Source organism: Camelina sativa, chromosome 14 (assembly GCF_030686135.1).
Source record: "Camelina sativa cultivar CO46 ecotype springtype chromosome 14, ASM3068613v1".
NCBI classification, from domain to species: domain Eukaryota; kingdom Viridiplantae; phylum Streptophyta; class Magnoliopsida; order Brassicales; family Brassicaceae; genus Camelina; species Camelina sativa.
This window is the reverse complement of record NC_141893.1, coordinates 1,090,532-1,112,775: the sequence shown is the minus strand read 5'-3', so window position 1 is coordinate 1,112,775 and position 22,244 is coordinate 1,090,532. Positions and strand designations below refer to the sequence as shown.

General features: G+C 38.5%; 6 protein-coding genes across 8 annotated transcripts; 2 read left to right on the top strand and 4 right to left on the bottom strand.

Annotated features, from left to right (window-relative positions):
* Positions 1-111: 111 nt before the first annotated feature.
* LOC104738838 (uncharacterized) lies at positions 112-2,123 on the bottom strand. Its single transcript, XM_010459050.3, has one exon. It carries the CDS (start codon positions 1,462-1,464, stop codon positions 277-279), a length of 1,188 nt encoding a protein of 395 aa, XP_010457352.2. The 5' UTR covers positions 1,465-2,123; the 3' UTR covers positions 112-276.
* A 2,720-nt stretch (positions 2,124-4,843) lies between these two features.
* Positions 4,844-6,427, bottom strand: LOC104738837 (histidine-containing phosphotransfer protein 5). 3 transcript variants are annotated; one of them, XM_010459049.3, is made up of 6 exons: positions 6,107-6,427; positions 5,824-5,954; positions 5,587-5,658; positions 5,417-5,488; positions 5,237-5,309; positions 4,844-5,110 (listed from the first exon to the last, which is right to left on the bottom strand). In XM_010459049.3, exons 1-6 carry the CDS (start codon positions 6,173-6,175, stop codon positions 5,054-5,056), a joined length of 474 nt encoding a protein of 157 aa, XP_010457351.1. In that variant the 5' UTR covers positions 6,176-6,427; the 3' UTR covers positions 4,844-5,053. The 3 variants fall into 3 exon arrangements, with proteins under 3 accessions (XP_010457351.1, XP_010457350.1, XP_087340000.1); XM_010459048.2 differs by having other exon boundaries at positions 5,587-5,687; positions 5,850-5,954; positions 6,107-6,407; XM_087483874.1 differs by having other exon boundaries at positions 5,237-5,300; positions 5,587-5,687; positions 5,850-5,954; positions 6,107-6,382.
* A 161-nt stretch (positions 6,428-6,588) lies between these two features.
* On the top strand, positions 6,589-8,228 carry LOC104738836 (1-aminocyclopropane-1-carboxylate oxidase homolog 4). The gene is made up of 3 exons (XM_010459047.3): positions 6,589-7,211; positions 7,326-7,650; positions 7,765-8,228. Exons 1-3 carry the CDS (start codon positions 6,721-6,723, stop codon positions 8,014-8,016), a joined length of 1,068 nt encoding a protein of 355 aa, XP_010457349.1. The 5' UTR covers positions 6,589-6,720; the 3' UTR covers positions 8,017-8,228.
* Positions 8,229-8,710: 482 nt separating this feature from the next.
* LOC104738835 (omega-hydroxypalmitate O-feruloyl transferase-like) lies at positions 8,711-10,210 on the top strand. The gene has a single exon (XM_010459046.2). It carries the CDS (start codon positions 8,711-8,713, stop codon positions 10,091-10,093), a length of 1,383 nt encoding a protein of 460 aa, XP_010457348.1. The 3' UTR covers positions 10,094-10,210.
* Positions 10,159-15,576, bottom strand: LOC104738834 (autophagy-related protein 18g). Its single transcript, XM_010459045.3, has 9 exons — positions 14,870-15,576; positions 13,940-14,404; positions 13,277-13,714; positions 12,812-13,057; positions 11,899-12,726; positions 11,655-11,812; positions 11,337-11,464; positions 10,719-11,202; positions 10,159-10,620 (listed from the first exon to the last, which is right to left on the bottom strand). The coding sequence occupies exons 1-8, from the start codon at positions 15,041-15,043 to the stop codon at positions 10,772-10,774; spliced, it is 2,868 nt and encodes a 955-aa protein (XP_010457347.2). The 5' UTR covers positions 15,044-15,576; the 3' UTR covers positions 10,159-10,620; positions 10,719-10,771.
* Positions 15,577-17,283: 1,707 nt separating this feature from the next.
* Positions 17,284-22,136, bottom strand: LOC104738833 (C2 and GRAM domain-containing protein At1g03370). Its single transcript, XM_087483871.1, has 8 exons — positions 21,363-22,136; positions 20,018-21,262; positions 19,720-19,902; positions 19,291-19,574; positions 19,087-19,203; positions 18,694-18,956; positions 18,281-18,446; positions 17,284-18,185 (listed from the first exon to the last, which is right to left on the bottom strand). The coding sequence occupies exons 1-8, from the start codon at positions 21,706-21,708 to the stop codon at positions 17,700-17,702; spliced, it is 3,090 nt and encodes a 1,029-aa protein (XP_087339997.1). The 5' UTR covers positions 21,709-22,136; the 3' UTR covers positions 17,284-17,699.
* Between the last annotated feature and the right edge of the window lie 108 nt (positions 22,137-22,244).

The following is a 22,244-nucleotide window of genomic DNA, read 5'->3' as shown; positions in this document are numbered from 1 at the left end:
GTTGTAATACGCAAAAAATAAAAAATAGATGGATCTTTACTACACTTCATCCTCGCATCCATATATAGAAGAATCCTTATTCACTTCTACAGAACCAAGTCACCTAACGAATAAACGAATCGTTTCTTTCTCTTTAAGACTTTGTTGTTTTTTTTTAACACATTGAAACACTCTGACTGTGTGTGTCCCTCAAAAACTATAACAAAATATATTTTGACAAAAAAAAAAAAGAAAAAAAAAAGCCCAATAATATATCAGAAAGCGTAATTTACGAGATTACCCTCGCCACTCGTTGCATTGTGTACTGGGCCTAGTCTTTTGTGGGCCGGCCTTAAGCGGACACGGCGTTTGTAACGGCGGTACCATACAGTTATACTGCAGACACAGCGAGCTGCTCACCGGGATTTCCGCCGCCGGGCTTATCTGTATCCCCGTCAAGAAGTTATGCTGCAGATACAGCGTCTGTATACTCGCCGCTAACAACCTCTCCACGAAGCTCGCCGGAACTTCACCAGTGAACCGATTACTGTTCAAGTAGAGGTTCTCTACGCTTGAGAGAAGCGGAGATATGCCGCCGGAGAATCGGTTGTAGCTGAGATCGACGGTCGAGATCGTCACTTGACTAGCCGGCTGTATCAAACCATAGAAGAAGTTGCGCTGTAGTTGAAGGTTTGTGATGGGGAAGGCGAAGATTCGACCGGGGATTGTACCGGTGAACCGGTTTAAGCTGAGGTCGAGGTAATTAAGCTGGTTTAACCGGAGTAAAACCCGGTCTACAGGTCCGGTTAATTGATTCCAGGCGAGTGAGAGGTACTGCAGGGACGGAGGGAGATACGCCGGAGAGACTGAGCCGGTGAGGCTGTTGCGTTTGAGATCGATTCGGGTTAGGGTTTGTGAGAGGAAGGGTGGGATTGATCCGGTTAAGTGATTGTGGCAGAGAATCAGACTCGAGAGCTCCGGTAAGGATCCGATCGACGGAGAGATGGTTCCGGTTAGCTGATTGTAGCTCAAATCGAGTGTTCTGAGGCGGCGAGCCTCGCCGATACTCGCCGGAATCTCGCCGGATATGAAATTCCGGCTGATTGCGAGAAAGCGAAGGTCTTTGAGCTGCGAGATTGTCGCCGGCAAGGCACCCATGATTCGACCGGGAACAATGGAGAGCTCGATGAGAGAAGAGAGTTTGCCAATAGCCGGGTTGATCCGACCAGATAAACCGGGTGAACCGGCTCTAGGATCGCCGAGATTGAGAGTAGTCACTTTATCACCGTCGCAGTAGACGCCGGCGAAGCCGCATGGATCAGAGGTGAAATCCCAGGACTGGAAGAAGTTGGAACCGGGCAAATCATCGAGGGATTTACGAATGGCTTGCAGAGCCAAGAAATCAACCGGGTCGAGAATGGCCTCAGTCAAGAACCCGAGTCGAACCAGAAACATCAAACACCAAATCAACTTGGTAAATCTCATCTTCTTCTTCTTCTTCTTGAAGCTTAGTAGTAGCCGTTGAAGAAGGTTCAGGAAACAGAGACTATATATATATATATATATACAGAGAGAGAGAGATGAGAAGAAGAGAGACAAAGCTGGCTGTAAAAAGCACAGCGCAAATGGGTTTGGTATTCTGATATCTCGTGAGAGGGGAAAAGTCTGGTTTATGTGGTGGAGATAAGGTGTTCTCGTGGGAGCTTCCGTGAGAGCTTTAATGGCGGAAGAGAAGATAAAAGAAAGGCTTTTTTCGAGAGAAGAGAAAGAGTAAACAAAATGGCTTGAGGAGGAAGCCAAACAACAACACACAAAGACAAAGAAATGAATATTCTTCGTCTGCTTCTTCTTGCTAGCTAGTATAGGAAAAAAAAAAAGACTAGTCCATAATACAATTATTATCTTCTGATACCGCGTAAATTACTTACTTATATTGATTCACTTGTAAATTGTAATGCAGCTATACATATATTGATAATGCAGTACACAGAGAAGGAGGACACGGTTTGTGGACCAAATTAACATGGTATCAAACCTAATCAAGTATACTAAAAGCAGTAAGTACACAATTATACGGTATTACAAATAAGTACACAATTTATACGGTATTACAAAATGATAATTCTAATATTATTGTCTTTCTTATTCTATCACTTGTTTCTTGTTTGTTCGTTTATTATTTATTTTACTTTCTTTGGTGGCTTGTGATAGAAGACGATGTATGAAAAAAAATTAATGAAGGTCGGACAAAAAAACTTGATAAGAATGCCTAAATTAAGAAAGGTTATACATTTGGGTTGTGTCAGTGAAAACATGAGAAAAGGTGCCTCCTTTTTTTTTTTTAATCAGTGGTTTTTATGGGGAACAGGTAAAAAAAAATTTGGTAAAACGGCTGTCCGAGCCATATGTAGTAGTAGGTTCGGACTTCAGATGAGCAGGTTAGGTTCGGTAAGAGAGGTGGACTAATTTGCTAAAAGAAAGTGTCGTCACGTGAGTTTTGTGTGCGTTTCAGTCAGTTTCACTGTTTTAGTGAGTTGACAGCTTGGACGAGCGAGACTTCCGTGACACGTCAGCTTTCTGGTTCGATAATTACTTTCTTCTTTGTACTACCCAGTCTACCACCACCACCTTTGTTTTCTCCTTTTCTGATTATTATTTATATTTTATTGTTTTATAATTAACCAATATGGTCAATGTAACAGATGAAATCTTTAGTCAAAAAGGTAAAAACGAATTCGCCCTCAACATTTTATAAATTGTGTGTTTCTATATCCACTTCCAACAAATCTTGCGACAAAAAGCGTTTGTTTTAACTAAGTTTAAATCAGAAGTAAATATGTTATATAAAAATATATTTGTCACTCGTCTATGATTTAGTTATTATCTTAGAAATAACTTCTTTTATATTATATTATATGAATAAAGTTTTGATATTTTACGAATGTATCAAAATAAATATGAGAAAGACTATTAAAAAAAAGGCTATGACATTTTAACATGATAAAAGAAAAAAGGAAAGATTTGTGAGATTGGGTACCAACAACTGTATAATTATTTTTGACAAAGGTAGCTGGCAAAATGGTCCTTCTGTTTCGTGGGCGTAAAGAAAGATATAACTCGTAAAGTTCGCATTATTTTTTTCCCAATAGTAAAAAACCAAAGGAAAAAAAGGGAATATGATAAAAAATAAAAGAGTACATGTTATAGTTCTCTAGTTTTTACTTGTTTAGGGATATTACAAAACTTGTTGTTTGTCAATAAAATTAGAACATTGTATGAATCGAGGCAAAAAAAACAAAACAAAAGAAAATGGAATAGGAGCTTGGACCACAAGTCTTAGCAACACACACATGCATAAGGTCAACATTTATAACGCTTTACCCAATTCTAACATTTGTTTCACTACATACGCAAGCAACAAGATAGCTCGATAAGCTTTTGCCATTTGGGTATTTGCCAACTCACCTCTCATCTCTACTTTTTGATGTTATATGTACATTAGTTTCATAACTGTAACTCTACACTTTTCTGAAATGAATAAAAAATCCATGTCTAGCCGTGAATTGTATAAGACGTTTCAAATAATGATTTCGCTACTCATTAACACATATACCAAACCATGTATAAATAAATTTATTAAAGATGATGGTTTTGCTACTCATTCGAAGAGACTAGGTAGTGGACCAAAATTAGATTTACGAAAAGAAACTTGGCTTTGCAAGAAAGCCAAAGCAATAGGTTCCAATCACAATGAACAAAATCGGAAAAAGTCTTAACCCTAGAAGTATAAGATGGTCCCACCACGAGATAATTAACACATTCGTTTTGGGACTCTGTGTTTGTTTGGTGTGTGTAGTCGAATCATCTCATCAGAGAAGGTGAGATCACTAGCTAGTAGTAACCGACTGAAGATTTGCGCTTTGACTTTTAAATCCGATTTAGTATTTATTATATATCCTTCATATTAATGAATTAAGAACCCTATTACCAACCATGTTAGTATAAGAAATATCTAAAAATCAATTAAGAAATCTTTGTTGAGTGAGAGAAATTAATAATCTACGAATGATGGATGAAGAGGGATAAGATAAAATGGTGGCAAGAGAGGAAAGCTTTGTTCTTGTTGTTGTTACACGCCTCCATGCCTTCAATTAATGTTACGTTAGTCTCTTTCACTTCACAGTTCACACTATCTTTCTTTTTTTCTTTCTAAAATGCATCATCGAGTGATTACCATAAAACACATGGCTTCACATTTTGATTCCACTTATAAACAGTATATGATTATTCTTCTGCATCTTCTTTTTATTTCGTTCCTAGTTCTAGCTTCGGACATTATATTAAATACATACCTAACAAGACATGCCCAATCTATTGTCACAATCATGTCCTGTAAGCCCTATGACAATAAAGTTGATAAAAGAGACGATGTACATTATTCATAATTCAAACAAATCATTGTTGATTATTCATTCCCCACATAATCAAATCGACGAAAATGCTAATTAATACCCTTTTGCTTTACGGCTTAAACCAAAATCATGAAGCCACTAGAGTAGATCAGATTCAGAATGATGCTGAGAAATCCCAACTTTAGAAGAAGTCACATAACCAGCAACGGACCAATCCTTACAAGGAGAAAGAAGTCAACAATCTACAAAATGTGCGTCAGATTCAACAAACGAGTTCTTGAACTTGGCTCACAGAGTCATTAGGGATCACCAAATTCATGCAAAAGAACATAAACAGTCACCAGTACCATTGTATCAACATGACCATTCATATGTTGGTCACCAGACTTAACCTGAAGCCAACCATGGCCAAACAGAGAACTAGACATACATATGGAGTATGGACATGTCTATTTATAAACTTACAATTCAGATTTTACTCTTATAACTCAATTAAGAGTCTAAACAAGACAAGATCTTTGGCTAGGGACAGTGTTGCTGAACCTCATCAATCAATATAGAACACAACAACAACGACAACAATATATAAATACTAAGAGAGGAGTGTCGGTATCATCACGTATTCAGCCTTGAACATTTGCATAATCGAGAAACACATCGGTCTAATTCATACTAACTTGAGGAATTGTACCTCCAGCTTGGAGGATCTGTTGCTCTAACTGCAACAACATTACATAACAGAAACAAAACTATGAGAAGTAGCAAATGGCTCAGTAAAACATTGCAGAAGAAAAATAATTCACGAGCAGAACAAGTAGGTTTAGACAGAAGTTTTAAAAACTCACATTAAACAGATCCTGAAGTTTAGTCTTCAACATCTTATATTCATAATCCACCTGCTGCAAACACCTTAAACACCTGTACAAGTGTTAATTAGAAGAATAGTTTAGAAATCAAATCCAATAACAATTTGTATGGACAAGCATGGGATAAAAAGTGACAAACTTGTTTTAAACAACACTCACCCTTCACGGTTCTGAACATCACAACATTCCTTGAAAGCTATACACACATTTTTTACCCTCCTTGCACCGACACTGGTGTACAAACAAAAGCAGAGGCTAAGCCATTAAAAAAAAAAATGTGGTTTGCTCTCTTAAGAAGACTAGATAAGTTTTATGAAGTACTAATATACCTGGAGCTACTACCCTTGAGTTGATGCACCCCTGAATCCACCTGTTTGAAATCCACATGATCTGGCCGCTCCCTAATGCGATAATAAAACTCATAAAAATGCTGTCAACATGTCCAACGAAAACACACCTCAAAAACGAAGGAGGAGGATTAGAGAAACAAAGTTCCAGAAAAAGGTATTACATAAAAACAGAGAAGGGCAATAAATAAGAGTTAGTTAAGAGAAAAGGGAACACACAGTGATGTAGACATGTCATTGATAACCTTAGCACAGTCGTCAAAGAAGAGAGAGACAACCTCAGCTACAAAATCAGGGCTGCCTTCATCTTGCAATTTTCTCAACTCAGTGAACTGATTATCAAGATATCCCTTCACAACAAAAACCTTAACTTAGCTTATATCTAACCCTGAAACTCAAGTCTAATCTAAGATGACATGAACAAGGAACCCTAACTATTTTTGCGAGAAATCACAAAAAGAGGTAATTATAATGTAAATTTTGGTGAGAAAAAAAAACAAACCTGTTGATAAAGAGAAACGATGTAGTCTTGAAACTGTCTCTGCAACTGACCAACAACGATGGTGTTCATAGCTAAGTTTTTTACCTTCGACGAGAGATTTAATTAGCTTTTCAAGATCAGTCGAAAACACACAACTCAACTCCGATCGATCTAGATCAGAGATTCTGAGCTTACAGAACAGATCAAACAGAGTCAACTGAAACTTCCAACTTCGTAAAGTAAGAGACTCCGATCCTGTCGACTACCAAAAAGGGAATTAAAATTCACTTTCCTGTTGACTGATTTTGACTTTGGAATATCTGATCTGACGATGTTGTTGTTGTTAGATATTTCAAATCTCACAATTCGTTTTATGGGCCTTTAATCGATCCTAAATGGGCCGAACCCAGATACTATGTTGCAAATAGTCTGAATTGTTGTATCTTCTTTTTCGTTTGTTTTGTTGTGTCAATAAATAAAAATAAAAACTGTAATAAGGTAATCTGTGGTTGTGATTCTTCACTTTTATTTGTTTTTATTTTTGTTATTAGAATTGAATTTGAATAATGCAAATTTTAATAAGACGTAGAAAAAACCAAAAAAAAAAAGAAACAGGGCACAGAAGAAGGTAAGCAATGGAGTCAACTGATGATAGTAGTAGTTCAAGTCAAGCAAAAGCTTTCGATGATACGCAAATCGGCGTGAAAGGCCTTGTGGATTCGGGAATCACAGAGATTCCGGCCATGTTCCGCGCAACCCAAGCTACTCTAGCAACCCTGAAATCGCCACCACCTCCCAAGCATCTCGCCATACCCACCATCGATCTCAAAGGAGCAAGCGTGGTGGAGAAGATCAGAGAAGCTGCTGAGAGATGGGGTTTATTCCAGGTTGTGAATCACGGCATCCCCGTGGAGGTTCTGGACAGGATGATCCAAGGGATGCGCAGCTTTCACGAGCAAGAACCTGAAGCCAAGAAACCCTTCTACTCTAGGGATCATACTAGAGACGTGATTTACTACAGCAATTTTGATCTACACAACTCAGACGCCGCGAGTTGGAGAGACACGCTTGGTTGTTATACCGCACCCGAACCTCCCAAATTACAAGATTTGCCCGCCGTTTGTGGGTAAGGCTATAGGTTTGTGGACCTTGTGGTTGTTATATACCTATAGTTATATGTTTAATGATTAATAGCTAGACGTTTTAGCTTAAACAAGTGAATTATGCAAATATATGGCAGGGAGGTTATCTTGGAGTACTCAAAGGAAATAACGAAATTAGGTGAATTGCTATTTGAGCTTCTATCAGAGGCTTTGGGGTTGGACTCGCATCACCTTAAGGACATAGACTGCGCCAAGTCTCAATATATGGCTGGCCAATACTACCCACCTTGCCCTCAGCCTGACCTTACCATAGGTATAAACAAGCACACCGATATTTCCTTTATCACCATTCTTCTTCAGGACAATATCGGTGGGCTTCAAGTTCTCCATGACCACCAATACTGGATTGATGTTACTCCTGTCCCTGGGGCTCTTGTCGTTAACGTTGGAGATTTTCTTCAGGTTTATATAAAAAATGAAGTGTTTGCTATTCGATCTTACTTCGTTTCCTCTATGGATTGGGTTTGATCTTTCTCTCTTTTTTTTTTTTTTCGTTTTTCAACTGCATGTGTGCAGCTTATAACCAATGACAAGTTCATAAGCGCCGAGCATAGGGTGATAGCGAATGGATCTTCAAAACCGCGGACTTCAGTTGTATGTGTTTTCAGCACGTTCATGAAAGCATGTTCTCGAGTATATGGGCCAATCAAAGAGCTTCTGTCTGAAGAAAACCCTGCCAAGTATAGAGACTTCACCCTCACAGAGTTCTCAACCATCTTCAGGTCAAAAACGATCGACACTCCTGTGTTACACCATTTCATGATCTGAGACGACATTTGGGTAATCTATCAAACTCTCCAACTTTTTCTATAATTATTTGTCGTGATAAGGCGTAATAATATTTGTAATAGTCGAATAAGTAGACAATAAAACTGCTACTTCATCTTTAAGAATAAAAGCCCATGATGTGTAATACATTAATAATGTACAACATATGGTATCCACCCATGATCGTTTATATCATCATCAAAATTAACCAAGAGCATATGGTTCACTAGTTTGTTTTGAGTGAGTTGAGGAATGAGGACTCGTCCTGTGAGTCTAGATCGAGAATAGTCCAGACTTTTTTAGCATGCAATCTTCTGCAGTTAAACCCAATTTTACATTTTTCAAATTAAAGTATGTTTTACTTTGTAATATGTTTAGTTTTTGACCTAAATCCATAAATCTGACAAACCGAACATTATGATTTCCAAACCAAATTACTAAAAAAAGAAAAAAACAGAAAAATCAAGCACATCTTGTTTCCCAATAGACATAGAGGGACCTTCTTCATTTCATCATGCCTGCTGGATGATACATCAAACAAATAACCAATCTATATATGCAAGAACAACACCTACAACCTATCTCTCACCTAAACCCTTCCCGGTTTAACTTGTTGAGTTCTCGCTACATATTCTCCCCATTTTCCTCATGGGTATTGGTGTAAAACCAAAACCTTTTCATCTAATAGATCAAAATGTGCATCCAAGAACTTCATTTCTCTCATCTCCATATCCCAGTCACCATCAACCAGAAATTTCTTGTACATCCATCAAGTCCAACACCTGCAAATCAATCTCCTCACCATAGTCTCTATCTATCAAACCTAGATGATATAATCGGAGCACGAGTTTTCACTCCCTCCGTGTATTTCTATCGATCAACCAATACTCGAGAATCTTTGGTACTGGAACGGCTTCGAGATGCTCTCGCTGAGGTTTTAGTTCCGTATTATCCACTCTCTGGTAGGCTAAGGGAAGTTGAAAATGGCAAACTGGAAGTTTTCTTTGGAGAAGATCAAGGTGCGTTAATGGTCTCGGCGAATTCTTCAATGGCTTTAGCTGATCTTGGAGATCTCACAGTGCCAAATCCAGCCTGGTTACCATTAATCTTTCGAAATCCTGAAGAAGAAGCTTACAAGATCCTCGAAATGCCTTTACTTATAGCTCAAGTAACGTTTTTCACGTGCGGTGGATTTAGCCTTGGAATAAGACTTTGCCATTGCATCTGCGATGGTTTTGGAGCTATGCAGTTTCTTGGCTCGTGGGCAGCTACTGCGAAAATCTGTAAATTGATTACAGATCCTGAACCGGTTTGGGATAGAGAGACTTTCAAACCAAGAAACCCACCAATGGTGAAATACCCACATTATGAATATCTTCCAATCGAAGAACGATCAAATTTGACGAACTCTTTGTGGGATATGAAACCACTGCAGAAATGTTACAGGCTAAGCAGACAGTTTCAGTGTCGGGTTAAAAGCACTGCTCAAGCTCAGGACTCAAGCTTAGTATGCAGCACGTTTGATGCAATGGCTGCACACATATGGAGATCATGGGTCAAAGCACTTGATGTGAAGCCACTAAATTACAATCTCAGGCTCACGTTTTCGGTCAACGTAAGAACAAGACTCAAAACCCTAAACTTAAGAAAAGGGTTTTACGGCAATGTTGTATGTTTGGCCTGTGCTATGAGCAGTGTTGACAGTCTTATTAACGATTCTTTAGCTAAGACAACACGTTTGGTTCAGGAGGCGAGACTTAGGGTTTCAGAGGATTACTTACGGTCTATGGTGGATTACGTTGAGGTAAATAGGCCAAAGAGGTTGGAGTTTGGTGGGAAGCTAACGATAACGCAGTGGACCCGGTTTGAAATGTATGAGACTGCGGATTTTGGATGGGGTAAACCGGTTTATGCAGGACCAATTGACTTGAGGCCTACGCCGCAGGTTTGTGTGTTGTTGCCTCAAGGAGGAGTTGAGCCGGCTAATGATGAACAAAGCATGGTGGTTTGCCTTTGCTTGCCTCCTTCTGCTGTTCATAATTTCACTCGGATTCTATCTTTAAATGATTGTACATAAATAAGTCAATGATACGAACCAATAGTCATATTGATATGTCAATCACATATTATATTATCACATGATTATAATCAAGCAGCAGTAGCTTTTATTCCAACAAGAAGAAATATTCAAAAACACATCTCCAAGCAAAATAAGTCACAGAACTAGTGACCAGAGAACGAATTTGAATTCATCTTAATCACTAAAAACAGCAGGAGACGCCAAAAAGAAAAGAAAAAACATTGGTGAAGTTTTCAGGCCATAGTGTTCATCTCCACAGACCACATGGATCAAACTGTACATAGATTAGGGCTCACTAGTAGGGTTTAAAACAACATGGAAACCCCAGAATCGAAATTTTTTCATTCTTTTTCTTTTCCGTTCAAGGTTTCAACCACGCCCCATCGACACCCATATTTACCAACTCCCATCTATAACAATGTACATAAAAGAAGAAAAGGGACAGAGAAATTACCACCAACTCGGAGGAATCTATATATACAAACAAACTCCAGAAGCCTTCATGACTTTTGACAACTATTTGCCTGTTCAAACACAAAGATTACGAAGACAGCAAAGAGGTCAGGTTCTCATTACTCTCACTTAGACAGTAATTCATCATAACAGTGTCTGAAGGATTCACCGTAGAAAGACTTGAGACTCGAGGCCGTGATTGGGGTTCCGAGAGAGATTTAATCACCTACACAAGGAATTCATACCATATACCACTTCATCTTCTTGTAGTTTATCTGTGTTGTTGTTGACAATTAGATGATGACCATTAGTAACTTCATCTAACTTCTTTTTCAGATGTTCTTCTTCAGGATCTGCTATTGCTTTACAGTGCTCCTCACGCAAAGAAAAACCAAAGCCCATAGGAGGTTGTCCTGTAGCAAGCATCTGTTCATTGACAGTAATATCGGTGCGAATAGGTGGTGTGGTAAAACCATTTGTGATCTGGGTTTCGCCGAGTGTACGGTGTTTGGCTGTTACAGATTTCTCAATCCACCCATTTGTGTTGTTCTTCTCTATTTCCTTGTAGATCCCATTTACTGTTGGTAAAGAAGACTTGAATGAGGAGGTCATGTGATCCGAATCATGGAGATTCTCCGACGGTTTTGATGAACCTGTTTCCATTAAACCAAATTGTTACTTCCACATGCCTTGAGATGAAACGACCCTAGGTCTGATATCCCTCATGAATATTTTATCTTAAGAACTGATAAAATAATTAATTACTAGGGAAAAACTTAAAATTTACCCTCTTCAGAGCTTCCGGCGGACTCAACTGATCCAGGCTTAGAGTGACAGTTGATAATATCTTGACATATTTTTCCGTTAACTTGATGCGATCCCGATGCGGATATGTGATAGCATTTCATAGAAAACCTGTGTCAAACATTCCACAAAGCATAAGATATGCAGATCAAAGCATATTTTTGGGATTATAAAAGAGAATATTTGGAAAAGAGAATGCAGAGGCTGTAATAATCACACATTAGACTCCTTGTCCAACTACAAACTTTCATCACGAAGACAGCAAGATACACAGATTTTTTTGTCCAACATTTGGGCATACCTGTCTTCCAATGTTGCTTTGGTGCTGTGGAAATGGTCAAAAACTGGCAGCAGCTTTTTCTGTTTTATTTCAAGTTCATGGGCTGGAACCTTTTCTATCTCAAACTCTCCACCAGTGGGACTACTATCTCTTGGAGAATCCATAACATGAAAAGAAATCTAGCAACACATCAAGAAAGTAAAGTAAATATCAAGAGACAAGTACAGCTATACCAGAGAAAGGAAGATTTTTTGACAAAAAATACCTTTGAATTTTGCCACACTGGTAGCATCCCTGAGGTAACCTTTACCTCAAAGTTTGAAAGATAGCAATGTGATCTTTCTGGGGGATTCTCAGAACAACTTTTCATATAGTTATCTTCACCAAAATGGCTGTTGATGTTGACGGAAAGACATGCATCATCATGGTTTGTCAAGTTATTTGACATTGTCTCCAAATTATATTGCTTTTCAGCGATATTTTTGGGAAGTCGTTCCTCTGTCTCCAGCCAGTCAGACCTTCTAAATACATCCCACCACTGAATAGGTTCAACTTTGACCCTCAAGTCATCCTCCTGAACTTGAACATGTGATGTTCTTTGCACTCTCGAACCATTTTCAGGTGATTCTGTGCAAACAGATGGTAGAAGTTCATGCTGCACCACATGGCCTGATGGAGTATAGACTAAGATATGCTCCAATGAGTTAGTACGGGAGTTCTGTTGAAGGTCATGAGTGATGGATTTATGAAAAACAGCAGCCACAGCACCCGACGGTACAAAAACTTTTCCACCTGCAGTGGTAGCAGCATTGCTTACTGTGTTAAGCCACCCAAAACTGCTATACTTGATTCTGCTTACAACAGAAAGGGTAACAGCCGGTGGTGGAGGTAAAGACTGCTGATTATTTGACAACGATTGAGTGAACCACCATGGCAAGGATGAAGCTGGAAGTCGGGCAGGCTCCTCACCCTCGCAAGGTTGAAACATTGCGTCGCTGCCAGACGGGTTTAAAACAAAAATATGGCAAGTACCCTTGGATGAAATAATAGCCACCCATTGACTGTGCTGACTAAAGCAAATGTCCTGGACGATCTGTTAAAAAGAGCAGGAAAAAGCCAATCAAGAAAAGAGAACACTGAAAGGAATAGGACATATGTCAACCTAAAAGTATACTAACAGCAGAAGTGATCCCTCTATGCAGCTTGTAGAGATGCACATGAGAAGATTCCCACTCATAACTTAGGTCACCAAGTGCACTCTGTGAACGAGACGGCATGATCTGAAAGACATTGATATTGTTCCCACACACTGATGCAGTAACCAATAAAGTTCCACTAGGATCAAAACAAAGTGCTGAGATAGGACTCGTATGAGCCTTGAACTGTGATATTACAGCTCCAGAAACAAGATCTTTAACAGCAACCTGTTGGACGAACATTTAAATCATATCACAATCTGGAAATAAAACAACACTGGCAACTCGAAGCAAGTAACTATTGATTCAGGAACCCAGGCAGAGTGAAATTTTGTGCTTTCTAATACATCTGCCATGCCTTAGTAATCACTGCTAAACGACTATAGTGTAAGAGAATAGCACGACTAAAGAATTGCACACAATGATCAGATCCAGAATAAAACTAACCATGCCAGCATTTTCTGCATCTGATCCAGAGACTCCACCAACTTTCCAGATTGAATTTGGTGATGCTGGAGAAGTAGATCCATCAGGGAGCATATCTTGGCAGTATTTTGATAATGTTTTGTATCCCATGTCCCCCAGGTTGATTAATCCAGTAGCTAACTGTTTGCTAGACTCCATGGCATAACGGGCCATGAAACTACTTCCACCTGAAGATGAACTTGGGCTGAGACTAGGTGAAGAAGTAAAATTCTGTGGGCTTAGGCGCCCTGTTTTCATTGACATGGAACTTTTGGACGCATAAGCAAGCCACCTTGGACCTACAGCCATCGGACCATAGCCAACATTCACCCTGGTTGTCCCTTGTCTCACTGGCTGAGGAACAGGATAGGTGAGAACACTGAACTTATTTTCCAGAGTAAGTGCGTCAAAGCAATATATCTGCACAAACCAAAATGTAAACCCATCAGTCTACGACATAAGAACAAAATATAAATCTGTTACACTCAGCTTATAAAAACTACGTTCAATGCAAGCAAGGTTCAATTTGGTCTGAAGACCAAGCACCAAACACCTACTTTGCCCAATCATATAAAATAAAGTACTACTGGTTTGTAAGAATTTGATCATAAGAATCTGAATATCTTGAACAGCACTAGTACTCACTTGATTGGCAAGGCCAACAGCGACTACTCGGGAGCTGCATCTAATCATGCAAACAGATGAGCGAAATCTCAGGACATATACATAACTGTGAGACCTAAGGGAGTAAAAGCGAACAGTGGTTGGATAGTTGAGGGAATCCCCGGCTTTAGAGTCTGATTTACCATCTCTTGCTGATGAACCATTCTGGGGAAAAGAGTGACCCAAACCAATACCATTTGTGTCATCTCCAGCAACAACAAGTAAAAGTGGATGTGAGTTCCGAAAACCCTCATGATCACCAGACCTGACAGGTAAGGGCTGCATCTGTAAGAATGAAACAGGACCACCACGTTTAGAGACGAGTTCATTGAAATTAGAGGCATCCTCAACATCAAAGACTTGAAAGCCATTCTGATAACCGAGTAAGAGAACATGTATGATGACGTGTTGATCCAGTTCAAGAATGCCAAAGCCAGCCCATGTCACCTGCTCATGAAAGCAAATTTCAGATGTTAAGAGTGCAAAGTAGTCCCTCTCAAAGAAAATTAGAAGTTGCTGACTCTCAATAGGAAGAAAACAAGAGAAATTCGAAAAAATGACTGCAGGTATCTACTTTTCAATTGAAAATATAGCAACACACAATTTCAAATGAGGGTCAAAAGGGAAAAGGAACCTAGACACCTAAATTAAGCAATTTAACCAACCACAACTAACAAACCCAACACACATAATCTCAGATAAGAAAGAAGCACTAGTAATTTGCTACTCAGCCTATGTATCTCATCAATCCATGAAATTAACACACTAACAATCATTTCACTAAACGTTACCAAACACTCAAACAGGAAGGAATCCCCAAATACGTCCTAGCGATTTAAATGATACAACAAAATAGCAAAAAAACAAACAAAAAGCAAAGTATCAAAACAGAACAGCGAATTTAAAGGGAACCTGATCTTTATCGTATTCAGCAGCGGAAATAGAAGCAGCGACTGAGGCTCCAGCGGAACGAACAGAAGAAGCAACGTTGGAGGCGTTGGCGGATACAGTTTTGAGGCAAGAAGAGATAATTTTAAAGGAATTGGGTAACAAACCACTGTTCTTCCCTTTCCCCTTCTTCATCATATTTCTTCTTCTACTACTACTACAACAACCACACACCTACTAAGAGACGACGAGCAACAAACTCAAAACCAACCAAAGGAAAAAAAAAAAACGAACATGGCTCGCTATGGTATCTATCTCGATCATCAACCGCCACAGGAAAAAAATACGAGAAAATCAATCAAGGAGCATGTCCTCCGATAACCACCGACGAACAGATATAACATCCGATGGATCTCTCTCCCTATCTCTATATCTCAACGGATTGAGAAAAAAAAAAAAGGGTCGGAGTAGTACAAGTGTTTGACTTGGATCAAAAGCTGATAATATATCTCAACAGAAACATCTCAACAGTATATCTTACGAAGAAGGAAGGAGAAGGAGAAGGGGTTGTCTTCTCGTCTACTAGTAAGTAAATATACTTTGTTCGCCTTTGATTTTCCTGAGGAAGCGATTTTCACCCCCTTTTTTTTTTTTTTTTACAGTCTCTCTCTGCGTTATCATTTAATATAATATATATATTTGGTTGGATAATCATCGGTTCTCTTCTTTTTGTTTCAACTAGGTTATAAACCGGGTATTCTTATATGAATTTGTCTTAAAAAAAATGAGATTGAAAAATTATTTAAATAGCTACACATTAACATTAAATATGCAAAATTATTATAACGTTTCTTTTGTAAATTGACATCTCCTCGAAAGTATTCCCAACTTAGGTTTGGGTTGGTGATGATGTAATGGTCATAATCAGATTTTATTATTGGGTGCTAGATGTTTTAGATTACAATCATAAAAACGTGGATTCCTCTAAATCTTTTTTCTATGCATAATACTTCAAATCTCATACTCGTCCAGCCACATAAAAACTTCAGCTCGATCGGACATCTTTACGACCTTTAAAAAATGCCCTAAATAACCCATCTTAGAACTGTTCATGTTTCTTAGCATAAATTGCACCACTTTTCATTAATTACTTAGCCAGAGAATAACACACAAAAATCTTTGAGTTTAATTCTTATTGAAGCTTTCTCAATTTCTATGGATTCTTGGCTTGTTGGCTCCTTCACATAACTGTTGTCTTCATCTTTCTTTGACTTTCTTTCTCTTCTTCCCCTTTTCCTTTCCAGATCTCACATATCTTAGCTCCTCTACCACACTTGCCATAACAAAACGGCATGAGTCCCCATATCTACCATGGTTTTACGTACTATACACATATTTTTAAACTTTTTTATGGTTAAAAATTAATGAAACTTATACTTTTTATAAAGTTTTAAATATTTAAACTTTCTATGAAGTTTCAATATTTATATTATTTTTAAAAATTCTGTCAGGTTTAAATATTAGAAATATTTAAAATATTTAAACCTTTTTAGAAGTTTCAATATTTATAATATTTTTAAACTCTTAAAAGGTTTTGAAATATAATATTTGAACCTTTTAAAAAGTTTCAATATTTATAATATTTAACTTTTAAATTTTTTAAATATTATATTTTTTTTTTTGAAACTTTTTAAAGTTTTAATTTGATCAAATAAAAAACCGGACCAAAGCGAATAAAACTTTAAATTTGGACACCTGATAAATCCAGTTTTCCTGCTCATTCGTTGTTGGAAGCATATTAATCTTATTTATACTGGTTCTGAACCATTTTCTAAAAATATTCTAGCCGATGTGGGACGTTGTACATAGTTTTTTTATTTCCATAAATTAAAATTTTTTCTTTTTCTAAAAATTTTTAATATAGAAAATTCTGGAAATTTTTTTAAAATGTTAATGAATGACATGTCAAATCCTGATAGGTTGTTTAAAATAATTCCTAATATAGAAAATTCTGGAAATTTTAAAAAACGTTAATAAGTGACATGTCAAATCCCGATAGGTTGTTTAAAATCTTTATTTAGTATAGATTTTATACTGCTCGATTCCAAATCTTTTTTTTTTGTTTTCTCTTTTTTTGTTTTTACTTATTTGTCTCAAAAAAAAAAAAAAACCCAAACGGATTTAATTTAGAATATTCAAGGACCCAATATGTAATTATCTCACCTCACAAAAAAAAAAAAAATCCAAGATTAATAATTTGTAGAATCTATAGCTATAACAAATATACAAAAAAAGTTGCAGGTAATGGTCAAATCTGGGTTACCTATAGTACTCCATACTTTATTGCTCTCTACATAAAGCATATTTTTAGATACGACATTTATACAATACAAACCTTATACGACAATGTCTATACTAGGTCAATTGTTACTTGTTAATGATGATGAATAAGTAAACATTTATTATAATAAATTATTTTATCTAATACAACAAGTTTCTCCTTTTCATCGGAAACCAATGTATCAATCATCTAGCAATTTTAGACTAGAGATCATCATCACAGCTTCCAACGGAGTCTTAGGCAGAGAGCGTATCAACATAATCACAAAAACTCTTTGCTCTTTTCCACTACATACATTACAAGATCAAACAATAAACAGGAATCAACAATTGTTTCATTTACTTGTGCGGATCTTAGATCTTCGCCTCCATTTACACTCTCTCGCTTCATTCTGGCTTCTGGTGTGTGTGTGTGTGTGTGTGTACAACAAATAAACAGACATCCCCCCAGGCAACATTTTCAAGTTGGAATGAGGAGTTCACTTCCAGTTCTCCATATATATATATATATATATTATGTTGTTACTTGCTGCTGTTGTCTGCTGCTGTATTCCTTCTCCAGGAATCCAAACGTCATCTTCAGCCTATCCTGCAGATTTACTAGGATGTTCTTTGTCACCCTTTTCTGATGTCTAGTGCTCTTTAGCCATTCTATCCCAAAGTATACTCGCACATACGTTGTCGTCTTTGGTTTTGGCGCCGATTCTTCCATCTGGTATCTGAGATGGAGATTAAAATAGTCACCCAGTGGAACTCCATGCAGGGTCATCACCTCTTCCACCAGCCACCCATTCTTATCTGGCACCAGCGACTTTTGCTGTGTGCTTGTTACCTCTCCTCTATAACGTGATATCCTCTTATCCCTGTAGTATGTCTGCCTCTCGTACACATCAGCCTTCTCTGACTCCCACGGGCTGCATGAATAGCTCTGGCAACCTGCTCTGTCCATAGCCTTCCGATCCATTTCACCCCCTTCAAACAGCTCCATAAAGAAACTTACCTGGAGTGGTTATCAGTGATGCGTAAGAAAACTTCAAAACTCATTCACATTTCCAGCCACAGTTACTTTACAAAGAGAGAGAGAAGAAAACTCACCGGAACTGGGAGAGTCAAAGAGAAGACCTCAGTGAATCGCACGTCATCAATACCCAAGAACAAACCACTCTCTTCACTTTGGAGTTTCTGCTCTGATTCCTCTTCAACAGCTTGCACTTTCTGCTCTGGAGTCAAGGATTTTGCTTTCCACAGAGCCATTATTGTCCTATAAACAAATAAATAAGTTCAAAGTCTATATCTAATCATAATAGCTGTTTATTTCCACTACGGGTATAGGTCTTGATAATCAATAGGCTTCCACGTCTAAACATGTCTAACAAAAGCAGTTGATACTACAGGAATGTACAAATTGTCTTATTCAGATGAAGAAATGGGCATATCCAAGTCATGCTAAGCATATTGATTGGGGTACATAAAATTTAGGACAATAATAAGGATGACTCATTACTTACTTTTGTGCAACATTGAAAGACACAAATGAGTGGAAATGGAACTTAAGTCTGTCTTCCTCATCATGTGTCTTTGCCCCTATCCTTGCTTCCTTACCTCTACCTGGCCTGAGAGTCATGACGATAATGGGACTCCCCATTGAGGCAAGAGTGGGAGGAAGCACTTGAATTTCCTCTATATCTTCCCAGAGGAAAAAGAATTTTGTTTTGTTACCAAAAAGGCTTGCATAAAAGCCAACAATTCTTGCAGAGAGGAAAAGACGACCCTGCAAAAGCAAAACTAAATCAATGAGTTATATACTCTCTTCATTGCAAAGTAAAAACAAAAAAAAAGCTGATAAAAAGCGGACGTGGTTGAATACTAAAAACATGTGATGTGTATCAAGATCTTTTCACCTGCAAAGGCATTTTCCGCTTTAAGTGACATGTAAAGTCATTGATTAGAAATTCTTCCTGTGGGAGACCAAAGAGCTTCTGAAAGGCTGAATTTGTTTGAGGAGACCGCACATTAATCTGAAATTTTTTTCCGGCAGATAAGATACACACACTAACACGAACAGTTTAAATGTTAATTGAGGGAGTAAAGTAGTAGCCACATACCTTCTTGCCCACCTCTTTCTCCATCTTATTTAAATAGTCTCTAACAACATCTCCACCTCCTGTATGATCCAAGAAAATCCTCAAGTGCAGTTTGGATTGACAAGCCTGAGCCAACTTCCCTTGAAGAGGAACCCAAACATCAGCAAGATCAGATATATTAGATCTCACGAAGTTGATCTCGGCATGCCCCAATGAAACAGCCTCGTCAAATGGTCCATCGAAATCAAAAACTTCAACATTCAGTACAGAAGGAGGATCAGCCATCGCATCAAATTCAAATATTTCTGCACAAACAAGATTCCAACCCTCAAAAAACTTATAATGACAAATCAAAGAGTTGAAACATTCAAGAATTGAAGCAACAAGTGGGAAGCTAGACCCATTGGTAAGATAACTAGACAGATAACAAACCATAGAGCAACCATTTACCATTCCACTGAGGATTAGACTTCTGGAACTTGATGGAGCTGGTTCTTGTCTTCCCATTAGAAGTAAATACTATATACGGATCACAATGCCCGCTTGGATCTACAGATGCTAGATCAACCCCCTCAATTAGAGCAACTGTTAGCAACCAACCATCTCCATGCGCTTTGATGCCATGATCACTGCCTATAGTTGGATTTGACAGTTAAGGATCAGTCGGATACACACAATCAGGCTACCAATGAGAGGCTGCAAGAACGTATAGGAAAAAAGGTCAATGATGTATCTTCATAAATATTACCTTTCTGTTTTCTTGCCTGCAAGAAACGGGAAATCAATTGCAATACTCTTTCGCACTGAAGAACTAGAACCCCACTAACAACAAATTCCCCAATCGAATCCGGTAAATCAAGGCCATTAAACTCAAGCCCTTGGATAGCACTGGGTATGGCAAACACAATATGGACAAATACATAAACACCAATCAAGAAAGTGGAGAAGACAGTGAAATTGGCAAAATATTGTACTGCCAATTTCCAGTCTGATTGAGGCTCAGCTTGCAAGGAAGAGAGAGCTTGCTCCTTGTTCACCCCAATATCCTTGGAATCTACAGGCTTTACACTTTGAGCCAACAAATTGGCATACTGATCGAAGCTGTCTTTCAGACCTTGTCGGGCTCCATTCTCTATCATACCTTTCATCATTGTGCTCTGAAGAAAATTCAATCTCCAAGAAACAACCAAACGGGAACACTGCTCCCCAGATGGCAGCTCAGGCCCAGGAGAGATGCAGTAAAGCACTTCAACCTTGAAGGTACTTCCGAACGGGACATCTGGAGTGGCAACACTTGCTAAAACTGCGTAAACCTCTCCGTCCGCTTTGAGGTATGTCTGCTCCTCTGTGCCTTTGACAGCCTTAATAAGCTTGGTTGGAGCCTTGAGGTAACTAACAACCCGCTTAACGCTCTCGCCTTCATTTTCTGCTTTCCATGGTCCTACCTGAACTTCCGTGGTCCCTTGCAACTCAGACAGCGATGTGTAGAAACTCGAATCAGACGAGAAAAGCAGAACGTTAAGATCTGATGGGGAAATCATAAACAACTGGTCAACAAGGATCCCACCAGGTAGATTACTAGGAGGTTCACTTCCCTGATCTTTAGACTCCATAGCCTTCATAAGCTCCTCAAAGGAAGCAGAAGATGACTCATCTTCAGACAGGTCAAGGGAAAAGAACGGTTTAGAGGTCTCAGATGGATCAGATGCGTCAATGCTCCTACTAACCGACTGCGTAGGTGTGGCTGCATTAGCATTCTTCTGAAAAATCTGAGTGATTCGACCAGCGAAGGTTGTCTGAGGGTTACACTTATCGTCCTTGGAAGAGGAAGCATCATCTGATCTAGAAGGAGAGGCACAAGTGGAGGGATCAATAGATGATTCAAGACTCAAGTCAGGACTCCTGGAAGCAGCAGAGGTTTGATCCCCACCATGAGAACTCAAATCAAGAGCCGAGTTCTTCTGACTGAAACATATCTTCAGAAGTATCTCACCTGAGAGACAACAACAACAAAAACGAAAATGATTTAAAAATTTCCAAAAAAAGAAACCTCTATAAGAAGAAAACACAACAAATGAATTTCGAAGACGTACCACAATCCTTTTTGGAAGATTTCTTCTTAGGAAGAAGAGGATACCAAACAGTGCCAAGAGATTGATTCTCAGCATCGAAGACAAGAGAAACGGGAACTCTGACTTGCCCAACGAAGTCGTCATTGAAGTATTTATCCTCGTCAAGAACAGAGACGACGAGTTCTTCATTCAAATCGTCGACGCCGAAACTGAAATCGTCAGACCATTTGGGGTTCAAGTTCTTCTTCACTACTTTGGTACGCGACCTCTGTTTTCCCAGCTGCAATCTCACGTAAGGGTCGCTATACCCATTGAGATCCATCGCCGGTAGATTCCTCGCTTCCACGACTCGGACCTGTAGCTTCATCTCGCCGCTTATATGATGAACTCCCCCCCCCCCCCCCCCCCCCGCAGAGGAGATAGATTCAACACACACACACTCGAATTAACGACAAAAATGTGAAAGATAAACTCAAGCAATGGAGACAAATCGGGAGAAACAAAAAAAAATTCAAAAATCGGAGGACATGATGATGATGATGATGATGAGGGAGAGAACTTTATTTCAAATTGATGATCTCATTAACAACATGAAAAAGGGGATTTTGGCATTTTGGAAATAATAAACCCTAATTGGATTCAAATCGGAAGAGGTGACATTTTACATTATTGAGACAACACAACGATAAAATTCCACAAACTCCTCGATGACCAAGTCTTCGTTTATGTTTTTTTTTTTTTTGGGTTTTGTTTTGTTTGGTCAACGTTAATGTCTTTTTTTGACTTTTTCCATACGGCGAAACTTTCAGTGGAGGTCTGTTATTTTATTTTTTTAACATTGCAGTGGCGCGCTTCATAATTTATAAATCTTTGCTTTACGCCCCCATATTATCGAGTCTTTCC

Bases quoted from the DNA above. Each gene is read 5' to 3' on its own strand.
- LOC104738838 (XM_010459050.3), bottom strand. From the start codon at position 1,464: ATGAGATTTACCAAGTTGATTTGGTGTTTGATGTTTCTGGTTCGACTC.
- LOC104738835 (XM_010459046.2), top strand. From the start codon at position 8,711: ATGTGCATCCAAGAACTTCATTTCTCTCATCTCCATATCCCAGTCACC.
- LOC104738837 (XM_010459048.2), bottom strand. From the start codon at position 6,175: ATGAACACCATCGTTGTTGGTCAGTTGCAGAGACAGTTTCAAGACTAC. The intron at 5,688-5,849 runs GTTATCAATGAC...ACATGTTGACAG, and splicing joins TCTTTGACGACTGTGCTAAG to CATTTTTATGAGTTTTATTA. The intron at 5,111-5,236 runs GTGAGTTTTTAA...ATGTTGTTGCAG, and splicing joins AACTTCAGGATCTGTTTAAT to TTAGAGCAACAGATCCTCCA.
- LOC104738833 (XM_087483871.1), bottom strand. From the start codon at position 21,708: ATGAAGCTACAGGTCCGAGTCGTGGAAGCGAGGAATCTACCGGCGATG. The intron at 18,447-18,693 runs GTAAGTAATGAG...ATTTGTTTATAG, and splicing joins TCTTTCAATGTTGCACAAAA to GACAATAATGGCTCTGTGGA. The intron at 18,186-18,280 runs GTGAGTTTTCTT...TAACCACTCCAG, and splicing joins CTTTGACTCTCCCAGTTCCG to GTAAGTTTCTTTATGGAGCT.
- LOC104738836 (XM_010459047.3), top strand. From the start codon at position 6,721: ATGGAGTCAACTGATGATAGTAGTAGTTCAAGTCAAGCAAAAGCTTTC. The intron at 7,212-7,325 runs GTAAGGCTATAG...AATATATGGCAG, and splicing joins GATTTGCCCGCCGTTTGTGG to GGAGGTTATCTTGGAGTACT. The intron at 7,651-7,764 runs GTTTATATAAAA...GCATGTGTGCAG, and splicing joins ACGTTGGAGATTTTCTTCAG to CTTATAACCAATGACAAGTT.
- LOC104738834 (XM_010459045.3), bottom strand. From the start codon at position 15,043: ATGATGAAGAAGGGGAAAGGGAAGAACAGTGGTTTGTTACCCAATTCC. The intron at 14,405-14,869 runs GTTCCCTTTAAA...TTTCATGAGCAG, and splicing joins CTGAATACGATAAAGATCAG to GTGACATGGGCTGGCTTTGG. The intron at 13,058-13,276 runs GTTAGTTTTATT...TTCGTCCAACAG, and splicing joins ATGCAGAAAATGCTGGCATG to GTTGCTGTTAAAGATCTTGT.